The sequence below is a fragment of the Plectropomus leopardus genome, chromosome 1 (assembly GCF_026936395.1).
Source record: "Plectropomus leopardus strain MGB_pleo_1.0 chromosome 1, ASM2693639v1, whole genome shotgun sequence".
In the NCBI taxonomy this organism is placed as follows: domain Eukaryota; kingdom Metazoa; phylum Chordata; class Actinopteri; order Perciformes; family Serranidae; genus Plectropomus; species Plectropomus leopardus.
Window position 1 is genome coordinate 34,808,205 of NC_142176.1, and position 16,364 is coordinate 34,824,568.

At 39.3% G+C, this 16,364-nt stretch overlaps 1 protein-coding gene across 1 annotated transcript in view; it reads right to left on the minus strand.

Moving 5' to 3' along the window:
- cskl (c-src tyrosine kinase-like) overlaps positions 1–16,364 on the minus strand; it is a 53,329-nt gene that overhangs the window by 18,372 nt on the left and 18,593 nt on the right. Inside the window, exons 2-3 of the mRNA XM_042483755.2 lie at positions 5,935–6,018; positions 185–298 (exon numbers count right to left, since the gene is read on the minus strand). Coding sequence (XP_042339689.1) covers positions 185–298; positions 5,935–5,949 — 129 coding nt within the window. The 5' untranslated portion in view covers positions 5,950–6,018. The remainder of the gene's footprint in view (positions 1–184; positions 299–5,934; positions 6,019–16,364) is intronic.

Below are 16,364 nucleotides of genomic sequence, written 5' to 3' on the forward strand. Positions count from 1 at the left end.
AAGACAACAGTAAAGTTTTCTAGTAGTGTGCAACCTGGAAGTCAGCATCAACTTCAGCCCTGGAGGCAAAACAAAGTTTTCCCTGAGCTTCCTGAATAATGATCACTTGGCCAGGATAGCAGCTTTGAACATTTAGTACAGTGTGTCACATTTCCAATATATTCCAAACCACCTGCCTACTTACCCTGGTGGCTCCGATGATAGTCAGTAAATCTCCTTTACAGAAAGGCAGGTCCTGTTCGTTGGCAGTCTGGAAGTTGTATTTGGCTACACACTCTGTGCCAGTCGACCATGGTGCCTACATCAAATTAGACAGACAGTAACATTAATTACAGTGGGGCGACTAATTTTAGTCTGAAGAGTTGATCTGAGATATTTGTGACAGACGTGTTACAACACACAGCAACAGAGTCGTAAACAGAGGTAACAGAGCACTGAGGGTTGGCATTAAAATAATAAAATGGACAGCAGGTTCTATTTTGTGGTTCAGTCACTGACACCAAAGCATCCCTGCAAGATGGTGCGATGGTGGACTCTTTGTGGAGATGCTTTTCTCATGTTTGTGTGATTTTCTTCCACGTTGCAAAGGACATGATTCATTGTCTGCTGTGAATGTGTTTGTCCTCTAAAGTTAGCTACTAAACACGCAAGAAAACTGGAGCTAATGAAGCAAAAAACAAACAAATTGACTCTCTTAACAGCCATTTAAACACAAAGCAGAGGAATAAAAAGATACGTCAAAAAGGACGTCATTTTACATGGAAAAAGGCATTTATAGTGTATCTGCAATTATTACCGCTAAAAACTTCATCCTGCACGTTTAAAGCACATGATGATATTTCAAAAATGACACTGACTGCACGCACATTGGTGTGACACAGATCCCTGGAAATAATCTATCTCTGTGCATATGCATGCTAACACCACCCACTTCAAAGTCAGATTAGCCCTGGGTGGTTGTATGAATCTTGGCATGACGCTGAGGACACTTCACTGCACTTTTAAGGCAGAGAGCAGGAATTACAGAAGCAGTGACATTGAGGGAAAAAAGGGAAAAAGTGTCTATACTGGGCCGCAAACTCTAAAACCAAACCAACAGGAAGGTTATTCCTTCATTTTATGTATTAAGGCTGATAATTTTAGCCAAAAAAATCCCTGCCACAGAACCTACAAAATACCAGTAACTAGAATTACAGTCTCACGGTTGTATGCCTCTTTGGACCAGTCAGGTTGCAGTTACAGTTTACATCCATGTCTGTCTACCCATGGCAGCTGACAATGCTTCAGATATGAATGCTTCTGCAAAAGAAAAACAAATTCTAAAACATGGATGCTTCAAACACATTTTTAACCTGGCAGCACAGAAGATCTATGCAACTGGCACAGTTCCAAGCTGTGCACCTCCGCTTTCTGTTATAATGTTAAATCGAAATGTTTTTGCAGAACATTACGATGTCACAGTGAAGCTAACCTTTGACTTTTTTTGGATATAACATGTCATCACTTTATCATTTTATTTATACATTTGTGTGAAATTTTGTCCGAATTAGTGTATGAATTCCTGAGTTATGGCCAAAACATGTTTTGTGAGGTCACAGTAACCTTTGACCACCAAATTTTAATTAGTTCATCCTTGAGCTCAGGTGGAAATTCACACCAAATTTGAGGAGATTCCGCGAAGTCCTTTGTGAGTTATTGTGTTAATAAGAACGAGACAGACGAGATCACAGTGACCATGGGCCAATAAACATCAAAATCGAATCAGTTCATTGTTGAGTCACAGAGGACATTGTGCTAAATTTCAGGAAATTCTCTCAGTGTTCTTCAGATATTGCCTTCACAAGAATGAAGCAGAAGGATGGACGGACAATCCAAAAACACAATGCCTCTGGCCACGGCTTTCACCAGCGTACAGGCATAAAGATACAGATACTGCATTCTGCCTTGGTATCATCTTGTGAGGTGAACATGAGGTATTTAAATCCAAAATGTGTTTATCTATTTGAGCTTTTTTGTTTAACACAAATAACTTTATTATATTTTTATTTACAGTCCATAGATTAGAGGATTTAAAAGGACCTCTGTTTTAAGGGGTGGATGACTGTCAGTCAGTCACTCTGGGATTAATATGGCTTTACTGTGGCCATCTCACTGGCTAGTTATGGTGTTGCTGTTACTGCAGTTTGTAGGAGACAAATAATGGGCTAAATACACATAATGGGTGGGAGTTGTATCAAATAGCAAGAACAAACAACCCTCCAACATAAACTTTGTGTTTTACGTGTGCTGTGCATTACATTTTCATCCCCACTGCTGTCCTGTACAAGATCATTGACTGACCTTTGTCCTATGCCTAATAGGAAAGTCCCTCTGTGAACCCTCAAAAAATATATGTGAAATTATTAACATCTATGCACTCAGATGGGACAACTTGCGCCTCCATTAATTGTGTGTTTAGCTTTGTGACTTCTAGTATTTTCTTGTGCAGTTCCACCCAACTGAGCATAGGTCTAATCAACCAGAAAGAAAATAATCAAAATCCCTCTGTGGGTTTTCAGTGTCTCCTAAAAAATAAATATTCTGTGCTTTCTGTGAGGGACATTGCCTGTTTTTTTTGAATGAAGTTATAATACTTTAGTTGTTGCCTCAGAGTTTGCCTTACTGAAGATTTGTTAAAAGGCTAGCTGCTCTCATTGTCAGTCACTCTGAATACTGTAAATGTGGCAGCTACATGCCTAAAATACAAATGTAAATGACAGCGAGGATAAGGATGCTTTGTGTATCCGCTTTGCTCTCTCACATCAGTACAGGGGGTGTGATCAAAAACAGCACAATAGAGGGAATGAGATGAAACGAGAAAGCCAGAGTACAAAGCAGCAGGTGTGAGTGAGCAGGTAAGGTCCTCGCACAAGCTGCTTTATTCCTGACAACACGCGGTACAGCTGAATGTGTCGGATGCAGCCTCAATCAAAACTGCATTATGAGTTTGAACCACTGGTGACGACTGTAACTAAGGGGGTATGTAGATGCAGAAAAAAAAATGAGTTCATCCACTCTTATTAATTTCCAGTTGGTCACTTGAACAAATGGACTTTATGAGAACTGGTTTTGCTGGATAGAATGTATTGTTGGGGATATTTCCTTGAGGATCTTAAGTAATTTAAAAGAGTAGCCTAGTGCAATACACAGAGCAACTGGGGAAGAAAACCAATGGCTATATTTAGCCTGAAGCTGGATTCACATATTTTAGAGCCAACACAGGCTTTTCCCGTGTGTGCTTCCTAAAAGAAAAGTGTCGCTAATTATTAAGTTTTGTTAAAATCTGATGTCTGAAAATTGTACATATTGGAGGCAGGGTTCCTACTGCTTAAGGCAAGTTAGATGTAAGACTTTTTAGAACGTTTTTAAAGCCACTCTTAATTAAGTTTCAGACCAATTTTTTTTTTTTTAACCCAAATTAAAAAAGGACAATTTTGTTTTGCCCAGATGCTTACTGTAACAAAAACATGACAGTTAAAAAAGTTAGATTATCTACATCAAATGTTAAAAAAAACTCGTTTTAGAGTGGATCACAAGGAAGACAATGAACATATATTATCATAAAGGTATCTATTTACATTAACCAACAGAAGTGGAAAAGATCCAGGATTTTTGGCCAGTTTTCTGGATGATTTTTGTGTTTCTCTATCTGCATGTGAGATTCATCTGCTTCCCATCATGACGAGTTTAGGGAAAGTAATTTATTAAATGATTTTTAAAAAAAAATGTTATTTTGAGATTTGACAATGCAAAACCAGAAAAAAAGATTATATTATATAAATTATATTATATAAAATCCCACTTCCAATGTCTGAGTATTTGAAATATTAATTTAAGTCAATTTAATACCAATTAAGGCCTTTTTTGATCAAAACTGCCTTTTAAGACTTTTCAAGGATTCGTGGGAACCCTGATTGGAGAACAACTGTATCTACTATTTCATCATTACCTGACATCCAACTCACCTCCTGATTGACTTAGTAAGTCATTTTGGTTTACTGTATTTGTTGCTCAAGGGTTTTTCACCATATGGCTGGATGCTGATAGATGCACAACACAACTAAATCTGAGCCTTTTGGTCACAGGTTGGTAAGAAAGACAATAGGTCACACTGTGCTTCCTCTCAAAATAGTCTGGGTCAAAAAAAATATTGTGACCGCTTGACCTACAGAAACCCACTGTGTAGTTCTAGAAACACACAATCAATATCCACAATGAATCCATAATGCATTTATGATGCTATAAACCAGAGTTTTTTGTCAGGGTCTCGAGGCTGAATAATCTGACATGATTATTGGTTGTGGCATTACAGCATGAACTATTAGTTTCAGCTGAGATTCACTATCAAAAACATTACGCAAACTAACAAGACTCAAACCATGAGAAAATTAAATTCAATTAATTAATTACAGCTGGACACTGAATTTCATCATTTTATGTGAATACACTTCCACAAGAGTGTAACAGTTTTAGTGTGTTAGTTGGATGCCGGCCTTGATCTTTTTAAATTCCAAAAAAGGTGATGTTTTTAAATTGTTCTCCTGACTGTAGTGGTGCACTGTGGTGTGACAGATTAATAACAGCCCAGATCAATAAGGACATGTGAAGGCAGGAAGCAAGGGAGAAAGTAATCCTGCTCTGAAGCTCGCACATGAGAAGCATTAGTTAAACCACTGTGACAGTCAGGTAATGTGAAACCACTAAAACTGAGCCGGACACACTTTGATGGATGTGTGCTCACCAGCCATGTGCATTTATACATCACTGCAGATATGAGTTCCTTTCAGCACCTCTGTGTTCTGCACGTAGTCCCTCGCATGTGCATGCGTGCTCACATTTGTGTACGTGTGTGTGTGTTAGCTGATCTTTTTTCCATCGAGCAGTCTCAGAGAAACAGGCACACATTACGGGAAGGTATTAAGGCTGGGCAGTAAGGCCAAAAACTTATATCACGGTATATTGTGATTATTGGTGAGTAAACATAAAATAGATGCATTTTTTTCCGTATCCTCTCAGTATCTGTTGTGATGGGTGTTTTCTGATTATCTAATAATAAAAAATGGCAGAGTACATCCCACATACTGCTAAAACAATAAGTTGATCAACTGAGAGGAAATTAATGACAAACAATTTGAATAATTGACTCATTAGCAAATGCACCAATAGTTTTCTGATTTCGGCATCTCCAGTGTGAGGATTTGCTACTTTTTGATGAATATAAACTGAATGCCTTTTGGCTTGCATTGTTGGTTTGATAAAACAAGGAATTCCAAAAGCTGTCACACTGTTGGGACTGTTTTATGTCATTTTATAGACCTAGTGGTTTTACAAAAAAAAATAAGGTGACTAATTGGTTTTGGTCAAAATCATTAGTTGCAGCTACATCCATAGTTCACCTTTTAACTTTTACATTCCTTGTTAAAATGGACTGAGTGTGTTTTTTTTTTATTTGCACTGACACGTCTCCTCATGAAGTATCTTATCAAGTTGGTATATGTACACATGATCTCTCCCAAATTGTTAATAGTTCTAAAATTTCATCTCAGGAAAAAAAACAACAAACCCTGTGCAGTAAGGGAAACTGAACTATATATATATTAGTGTATGTTCTCTACCATTTAGTGCTGTCCAGAAAAATAAAGAATTTCAACAAAAAAAAAATGGACTGAGTGTGTCTTCATGTAGGTGAGGTGGAGTGCAGATTGCAGCTTCCTTATGCTGGTGTGACTGCTAAGAAGCCAACAGCTGCAGAAGCTGCTTATCCTGAGCAACTTTGTGTTTAGATGTGTGTAAAATATTGAGGGGGTAGTGCTTAAAAATAATTGCCTACCTGTGCACCTGAAAAGCTGTAAACTGAGTATGTAAATGTGAACCAAAACTTTGTGCTTGACTTACATGCATCCCAGACATGGTGAAGGGAATTGGGCAGCAGGTGTCCTCAGGCAGGTAGCGGTCACTGTTCAGCTAGTACCATCAGAGCTGTAACAAAAAGAGCAAAGCATTAGAAATACATACAACAATCCGTCAGAGGATAAATGCAAGCTATATTATTTCCCTACACTACAGAAAAAAAACTGATTTTTCTTTGTGTGCAAGATGCGTATGCAGGCCATTGTTTAAAACCCCAATAATGAGTCCTAAAACCAGGAAATAACTTAGCAGCCCTTCCAGTTCCCACTTTTCAAGGACAATTAGTTTTTTGAATGGGTTTTTGTTTAGAAGCCTGAAATAATGTCTGTGGTTGTAGAATTTGTAGTTGTAGAATTATGTACCATGACATGATTTGGCTATACCCTCCATGTAGAAAGCCAAATGATCACATCACATACACGATGTGACCATTATGTCCATCAGTGTATCTTATTTGCATGGTTTACCTGTGAGGGTATGCTTCCTTTTGTATTAAGGCTGAAGACAGCACTACAGAGCCAGGACCAAGGGATAAAGAAATATATCAATATGTAGAACAGTAAAAAAAAAAAAACAAAACGCTCCGACCCCAACATAATAAGGTCATTGTGGTTCAGTTTTAGAAAGCCAGTGGTGCAAAACAAGCCTTAAATGTGCAAAATGTAAATGTAACACACATATGTATAATCTGCTACAGCAGGTTTACCAACTTTTTGTGACTCTAGTTCAATAACAATAAATGTAACAATCTCTGAAAAATAATTTTCTTTGACAACAAATCATCCAAAAACTCTTAAGGGTTTCCACACGTTGACATGGCACAGTATGCATATTTGCCTGAACAAAATGAATTTATGCAAATGTGACTCAGATTTCTATATAAAATATTGTGATTCCAAAAGGTACAACAACTCTTACCATCTAATCCAGCATCCCCATTTCTTTTTTTTTTTTTTTTAATTTCTTCAACAAATAAAGTCAACTGCTGATGAAAGACAGCAAAAAATATACACAACTAGCTGAAAGGTGGCTTTCTAGCTCTTTTTTTTAATCTGATTTCTAGTAATATCCTACAGATTGGAAGCAAAATCTGAAATCCTGAACCTGGAAATGAGTAAGAGGCAGCTCTCTGGTGTTAGCCAAGTCTGCTGAGCATCTTGGTTTTGCAGCCAATAACTAGTCTTTAAAGGTGACCTTGATACAGCGGCAAAAAGGAGAGAGGGAGTGAGCTGCAGAGAGAGGAGGGGGGTAGAGTGAGAAAGAACCTGAGGATAAATTGTTAGTGATGAGAGAATACACATAGTGCCTCAGTATGCATCTAACAGAGTCCATGTATGGTGGAGTGTGTGTGCCTAGAGGAGCGTGTGCATGTGAAAGTGTGTGGCTGAAACTGGGTGAAAGAATGTATAGGGTGTTGGTGTGAGTCTGAGAGGGTGTGTGTCTGCAGCGGTGCCTATATAGACTCATATCTGCGTGTGTTTTTGTGTGTTTTTGTGTGCTTTGAGTGTTTTTTACATGTCTCTTAAGCGCCACAGGGACGTTAAAAGTTTTTTTCATTTCTAATGTAATCCTTCATTGTAAACGGTGGTGGTAACTCAGTGGCAGTACAGCAAATATTGTTTAAAGGTGTAACAGTTAGTGGATACGGTCTCCCGCAGTAGCCTCCATTCAAAGCATCTCACTTCCGAACAGCTAAGAGAACAGGAAGTTGAAATGGGGAGGGAGGTGAATGAGGAGGAGGAAGTAGCTGACGCATGTTTTCCAAGGGCTTTGTACGAGGTAGGGAGGAGCTTCAGTTGGAGTCCAGTGTGAGCCTGTCACTGCCTCCCTCACTAGACTGATTACAGTAACTCATGTCAGAACAGATCAATAAACACAGCGAACAAAGCACTTGAGTATAATGCATAGCTCAATGATCCAAGCTGTGCTCTTTAACGTCTCCCCTCCCTTTGATTCCCCCTGCATGTCTGAGGTGTATACAATTAATAAGAGCCCATAGCTTTCTCTTTGATTAGCTCTGTTTCACGGTATTGTACTGTACTGAGTACTGAGCATGAGCCAGCTGCTTTCTGCTTACAAAATCACAAAGTGCTCTGTATAATTTTAGAGCCATGAAAATGATGCATCTCCTTCAGAGGGCCTGACTGCTGGCTAGCATACTCCCTGAGAGCATCAATGGCCAAGCTTCACAGCATATCCTGTGTTGAAACAGGAAACAGCCTAATTGCAGACCACTGCAGATCCGAATGCACACTGACAAGAGCCAAATATATCCAAGGCCAGCCGGGCTGCTCTGTCTGCTGCATCCAGAGGGCACCCGCTTCTCTCCCTTTGCCCATTCTTTACGTTCAGAGCAGCACTGCTGGAACAGGGCAGTGCGGCTCACCAACCCACAGCCACACTAGCTAGCCAACAGAGGAGAGACGACTGAGTGCTATTCTTATCTCTCTCCAGAGCTGAGGAATGCCTGCAAGCTATTCAAGAGCTTCAGCGTCACTGTGCTCACACCGTTCTCCTCAATATAGTCGAGTGGTGCTACGTAAAGCCTGTGAGTGAAAAGAATTCTTCAATTCAATTTGGCAAACAGTAGAGTAAAACCACCGTGGACACTTTGTCTACACTTCAATGAGTTTCTCACAGAGAAGAATAGAGTTCCAACACCCAAACGGAAAATGCATTGTGATACAATCCATGTTTGATGCCCTGAAAGAAGGTGTGGATACTCCTCCAGATTTTACACCACTGTATGATGCAACGTCACTCCTGCTGAGTATCTGTGTACAAACTTAAAGACTGTGTCCACACATACATTGGCACCGTGCCCCAAAAAAAGAAGCAGCGTGCTACGTGTGTTTGGGTAGGTTGCTACTGTTAATGGTCAGAGGACAAAATATGAACCTGGAAGTCATGTCTGAAAGCTTATCAGATGCCAAGAAGCTGCACAACAGTTTATATCCCTTCAAACAGGATTTTACAACTCTGACTTGCTCCTCTGTCTTGATGCTTGCTGTATAATATACGTATATATATAAACGGGAGAATTAGCAAGGCTCCATGGAGCAACGTATTTTACTGGGTGTGTGTGCTTTGCATCGATTAGGCCCGATCCCAGTACACCCCTTCCCCTACCAATTAGAGCTTATCACTCTGTTTTGAATCTAAGGGTAGAGTATCCCAAGTCTTGTTGGGATAGAGGTGTAGGATGAAGTGTTAGGGGTACGAGGATGTCCGGATGGCTGTGCACACAACAAAAGAAACTGAAAATGCATTTTCTTTGATAATAAAGGTTTTTAGAAATATGATAACTGTTGTATTATCTTAGTTCAGTGTTGTTTCAGGGTATTATCATCCTTAGCATAATAAAAAGAAATTGTTGTTTGCTGACAACTAACTAAATGTAACTAATGGGGTATGCTTATTATAAGCACTTATCTTAATTAATCATCGGTTAAATGAACAATCAATTCATTGAGATTTTTAAAAACATTAAAACTTTGCTTATACCAAATACATAATATGTTTTTTTCAATCAAAGCTCACAGCAACATACTGCATATACTCTGACAGCAAAAAAATTTCACATTCTTATCGCCAAATGAATCCATCATTGATTAATCATGATCATCATCAACATTAAATATTTTGGTGGATTTGTACTTGACACATTTTTTTATATTTCCATGGCGTCATATGACATATGATGCCCGAAATTTAACCAAAGCCCAGTGGCGAGAGAGCAGCTTTGTTACTGCTTCGCTAATATCAGTGCATAGGGGCAAAGGTCACCAATGTTCTACTGAGCACTGCTTGTGGTCTAATTCTGATGCAGTGTTCTTTTGTAATTGATGACTTGTGACAACTGATAGCATGAAACTTAAGTTGTGAATGAATCGCAATGTCCTGACAACTACAAAAAGCTGCCTGTAGCCCAAGCGAGAAAAATTTCCACTGCAGAGGCCGGAATATTTGTGCAGTCAGGAAACACTCATCGCGATTGTTTAAGTAGATACCTGCATACCGATGATGTATCAGGGTCTTGAACGGCTGTCCCATTTCGGGTTACCTCTTGTTACTTTGTGCTGAGGGGCAATGAGGCACTCAAAAATGAGGGGTAGGGGTTAAAAAATGAAATGGGAGTGGGCCTTGGATTGGAGAAAGCACTTCCAGCTGCAACAATTGAGCTGGAATCGAATGTTTTGCCAGACTGCTTTGCATTTTTTTTACTGAATTTAATTAGGAGCGTTACATGTTTTAATGCAGTGCTATTGTTGGTCTAAACATGGTCTAATAATTTGTATTCAAACCATGAAGATGGACTAGCTGAGTGCTTGACACCAACACTTGAATCTAAATGGTCTCATCTTTGTATGGCTCTTCATATGTCAGGGTCACACTTCAAAGTATACATTTGGCATTGTTATTCACTCCAGCTACCACATGTGCCACACATGAGTGGAGATCACTTCCTCTCCGCTCCCCACCTCCTCCTAATTTTCTCTTGCTGTGCAACAGGAGCTGATGGTGACAGTGTCATGGCAACAAACAGTGATGTAACGGCAGCCTTTGATGTAGCTCTTCCCAGAGTGCAGGCCTCTCTATTCTTTAGCTATGCCAGATGACAGTAATATGATTACTGTTGGTGTCTTATGTGCTATTTTCATTATAACTAGCATTGTGCTCTTCTTTAACTGTCTGCACGAGTCTTTGTGCTCCATGTCTGCCGCTGCAACCTCCTGCTCTGGATGTGCTTTGATGAATCTAAATGAAAGTGGTACAGTGAGTGTGGGGTCCTGTTGCTCATCTGCTATCTACTTTGTATCATCTCGTTTCACCACATTAATATTTCACTGCACTGTGCCTCTAAGACAGATTCCTGCATATTCATTATACTTTTGAGAACAAATCAATGTTATCTTTTGTTTCCATACCACAACAACATCCAGAATCCTGGAGCCTTGCTGTGCAAAAAAAAAACAAAGAACCCCAAAACAACACAGCATAACTATATAGAGCGGTCAAAAACATCAAGTCTGTGTCTTTGCTCTAAGCCACCCAAGGCCTTGTTAAAAACTTCTCAGACATGCCAGACCACAAATCATCACTAAAAAGACAATCAGATGAGTCTCTAACTTGTTGAGATACCAGTAAAGACATGATTACTTACTACACTCACATATCGAGAGAAAACCATAAGCTGTGGGGGTCCTGCTTGATTTTAATGAAAGAGGGGAAAAGATTAAAAAAAAAATAAATGAAAAAAAATTGAATTTTTTTCAAAGGGTTTGCCTTTGCGCAACAGTCAAGTTACACCTACAGTTTACATCCATGTGTGTGAAAACACGGACGCTTCATACACATCTTCCCCCGGCACAAGAGAAGATCTACACAATCAGCACAGTTTCAGGATTCCTTTTGTTCCTGAGATATGATGCAGATATGATGGCCAGAAAATTGTTTTTTTTTTGCAGAACATTATGATGTCACAGGTGATCTCATCATTTTTATCCATTAAGACATTTGTGTGAAATTGTAGCATACGATTTCTTGAGTTATGGCCAAGTTTTATGAGGTCACGGTGACCTTGACTTTTGACCTTAAATTCTAATCAGTTCATTCCAGAATCCAAGTGTACGTTTGAGCCAAATTTGAAGAAACTCCCTCAAGGCCTTTTTCAAATATTGCATTTACGAGAATTAGACGGACCCAAGGTCACAGTGTCCTTTGAACACCAAATTCTAATCAGTTCATTGTTGAGTCCAAGTAAATGTGCTAAATTTGTAGAAATTCCCTTGAGGTGTTCTTGAGATATAATGTTCTCGAGAATGGGACGAGCGGACAACCCAAAAAACATAATGCCTTCGGCTACAGCTATCGCCAGCGCAGAGGCATAAAAACTAGGAGGTTGAAATTATAGATAATGAGACAGTAACTTAGTAAATGGCCTTTGGGTCTCTGCTTGTCAAATTGTTTCTTTTGCAGCGGAGTTTGATCACACCTTCGCATTATAAAATGCTCCTCTCTTGGCTTTATGCAGCTGCAATTTGTTCCAATTAGGACATCATTTCACCTTTTCTGTAAAAAAAAATACGCTAAAATACAAAAGTGCATCACAGACATACCAGCTGCTCTAGTGTTGGATGAGAGACTGAGACTGAGACTGAGACTGAGACTGACTTCATTCAGTGACAGTACAGACTCTGATGGACTAATAGCACTTATTTGCAATTGTTAGCACTGCCATGAAACTCAGCATATCTCGATGTAAAAGCTTAAATCACCATCTTACAATTGCACAAATCGGTCTCCTGGTACCTTGTCAATGGAGCAAGTTTTCTATCTTTCTATCTTACATGCTTTCTATCTCCATATTTCTGCTATAGAGGCAAGCTAACGTTTACAAATCTGGACATTTATCTTGCTCTCTAATCCAGCTCTGACACTTAACCCAAGCATCAAAACGCTGTCTGCACTGGACACCAACCATGCGCAAGCGACTGTGAGAATGTTTAGCTGATTGTTGTTCTGTCAGCTTTCTCTGGATAAACAAAAGCTTGAACACAAATCACCGGGGAGGGATGATGTTTAACTGAGACAGCTGTTGTCAGTTTCCAAAACTACTGTGGTAAAATGCTGGGTTATATAAACCAGAAGTCTGGTCCGAGGAGCCCCAAGGCCATTCAAAGATTACAGTCCTACGAGCATGGCGTCCACAAGAGGTTATAAAAGTCTCCTTTTACTTTGGGTGACAATTTAGCTCGGCTCGGATATATGTCTGTTTAAATAAGGATGTCATTAAATGTGCCGAGAGAAAATTCAATTTACTGAGCCAGCATTAAACAACAGCTCCTATCGCACTCGACAAAGGACAGCATTATATAGATTAAGCAGTAAACAACATTCCCATCAAATTCTGTCTGAGACTGAGACAAATAAAACCACACAAGAGCTCTGTATGCTGAAAGGAAGGCCCTATACACCAAGTGGTTTTACATTTTACATTTATACACATGTGAAAGTTATTAAGATAGCATTCAACCTGACCAAAGTCACATCATGTCAGAGTCAGGTGTTTGTCTGTCTTTTTTTGGTTGCTGTGGCTGAATGATTTGAAAATGTGTAACCTAGATCAGATGCAGACCCGGAGCTAAACATCTGCTATGCCTTCCTGTGTGGTCTGACTGCCCGGCTATGGCTTAGCTGACAGAAACAGGCCTGAACACCCTATCATGCCTCACTCTACAAACAATCACACATAATCTACTATTAAATTACACTGGTGTTATTGACAGATTGGAGGCGAGCCACTCATATACTGAAATATGAATGATGAATTAAAATTATAAAATGTAATTTTAGCATCAGACCTGCCTCTGGTGTATTGTAATAACTAAACAATTGTTTAGGAGCAAATATTGACCATTAAGCTCCTCCAGTAACTATTGTATCATCCAAGTTGATGTCAACCTGCATTAAAAGGCTTATTTACGGCATCACATAACCATATTTGGTATAGCATACACATGCTATTACTATTTTCAACCATGACATAATCCCAGCAACAATGTCTTATCTCTTAAAAGGGATTTTCAAGGCAGCATCACAAGTACGATGCAGTTAAGGCTATCGAACCTTGACTTAGTAAAAACAGTGCAGAGTTTGTATGGTAGAGTCATAGTACTGGCAGCAAAAGAATCGGGAGGGAAAATATGGAAATGTGACCTACTGGGTATGCAAATACACAGTATAAGCTAACAAAAACCTCACAGTGCTGGAGGCTCTGCAGAGTGGACAGCATGGAGCTGTCAACAACAAATGACTTGTGGCTACATCACATTTTCCCATATGTATGTATGTTTGCAACAGCAAATGATGCACACATATGAGGTGTTGTCCCGTGAACAAAAATGGTAGCCCTGGCTGAACAATGCAAATATACATGTACACATACACAGAGAGGCCACAGACAACTTTTGAAAGATTTTGGCTAGCAAGACTAGGTGCTCATTAAATCACAGTCTACTGCAAGACCAACAGGCTGGCAGATGAATAACAGAAGCATATCTAACAAGAGAATCGGAAAAAAAAAAAAAGGGGGGGGGGGGGCATCCCATCAGAAATCACTTTCCGACCTAACACCTTTCAATTTGAACATTTTTTTCCCGTACATGTTAACCAATATGAGTGAGTGAAGGAATGTGGTTCGATTAACCGGAATGACTAACTATTCAGGTGACAGGGGCCCTCAAAGTTGACTCATATTGGGTGCCAACCCCCTCTAAAATTAGTTGATCTTCATCCTTAAATCTTGATTTGCAAAAAACTGTAAACCCATGAAACTGCTGGGTAGTTGGTTTTTACATATCCTGAAGTTTTCTTGTCATACTTCTGTTGGACTTCTAAGTACTTGGTAGGTAGGTCAGTCAAAAATCTTTCATGCCATTCTTATTTTATCTCAAATATTACTTTGGATTTCCTTTTTTGTTATAATAACATGACTGGAAAAGCCTAACATTTATATTAAATACTATAATAAGGAAGCTAAAGTCAGCAAAAATTAGTAGTGCAAAGTCATGTAAAGGTGTGAAGATCTTTAATTTTTAGGCCACTGGTTGAGTGTTGGGGATGCTTTGCTCATCTCTTTTGGACTTCGTATGTTCTGCCTGTTGGTGTGTATGGCTCCACTGTCGTGAACATTGCCCAAATCAATTGGTTTCCACCTGATGCTGCTTCAGATCATACCATACCAAGCCGCCAGTCTCTGGCATGTTGAACTGTGACAAAGGCTTTGATTTCAGCACGATCAGGACAACATCTTCAACTGTGATAGATGAAATGACGTACTGTAAGACATATTTGGTCACTGCTTAGTACCAGGATGAGGCAACTTCACTGTACATTTAAACAATGTTCCTCCAAAACAACATCAAAATAAAGGTGTATTTAAAATAAATTTCCACTCTAATGCCCCAATACCCAAGGTCATTTCTGTCCACATTTTAATGGATCTGTATCAGCTTAAATAAAGCTGATCAAAACCCTTTCTGTACTTTGCTGTGTTTTGTCCATCTCATCCTACAATGGGTAGCAGCACTGCTCTCCTCTACAACAACCAAAGGTCATTTGTGGAGGAAGAAGCTCCACTCAGTATCACTACTGCACACTCAGAGTGGACTGAGTGCTGCAGTATTTCCAACAAGTCCAAAAATATGAGGAGTCTTCTCTCGAGTAGATTACGTCACACCAAATTCAGGAGTCAAATTCTACCAGTTAAACTTTGATTAATATCACATTCATAAGCCGAGCTAATGAATTTAATCATTTTGAATCAGGACCTTCAGGATTGGGGTCAAGTACCTTGTGAAAATGAGGTGTTTCAAATGTATCAGTCTGCAGCTGTTATCTCAATTCATTACATATATCAACTGTCAGAATTGAATCAGACTCTTGCAACCCTGACTTGCCTAGAGAACACATCACAATATATTGCAATATCTATTATCTAACTTTGATTATTCAACCTGCTTATAAGAGCGGACTGACAGTCAGGTAAGCTCTTGCCATCCTACATCCTGCTTACCCTGTCTACAACTCCCTCTTACTGTAGCCTCGACCTCAGGGTACAAGCGGAGGCAGTCTCCACTCATTTTACACAAGTGGTAACCTGATTTGAGAGCCGATACTACATTTGAGCAATTTAAGATAAGGTTGCTTTTTTTGTAGTGATTACAGACATATTCCACAGGGTTAACTTCAATTCAATCAGGCTCTTAATTCTATACTTACACATAGGGTTAGGCGATAAGCTGGTTTAGAAATTTGTCAACCTTTAGAAATGTTGCTATATCTTTTAAGCTTTTCCCTTATCTCTATGTACATTAGACCATTGAAGGCTATACCGCAAACCACTGAGCAAGACTGCTTTAAGGCAGTATTTTTGTATAATTTTTGCATTAATGATGAAGCGCCATGTTTTTTCCGGTACATAAATGAGCAAACACAGTCTGACAAATAATGGTGTAGTTATGCAGGTAGGACTAGATATGCACCTTCACAATACGTCCCTCAGAAAAAACCTGCCAAGTGGTAATCAAAATCAATAGACAACAATTAAACCAACAAGGATTAAAACTAAAGTGCTAAATCTAAACTTTAAAAAGCTCAGATACTTTTGAGTGTGGATCGATTCCTGCTCCTGAAAGCGTTGGCTGAGATTATACCGGGGTGGAAACTAAAGTTGAGTGAGTATTCTGGTAAAAGCAGGTGCAGGGAAGAGAAGCTGAAATCTCAAGTAGAGCAGAGAGACAGGAGAGAGCTGCGAGCGATGGTAAATAATAAAGGAGGAGATCATGGAGCAAAAAGAAGTTAAGAGAGACTGTGGCTTACTCAGTCATTAGGACTGTGTGCCTGCCTCTGCC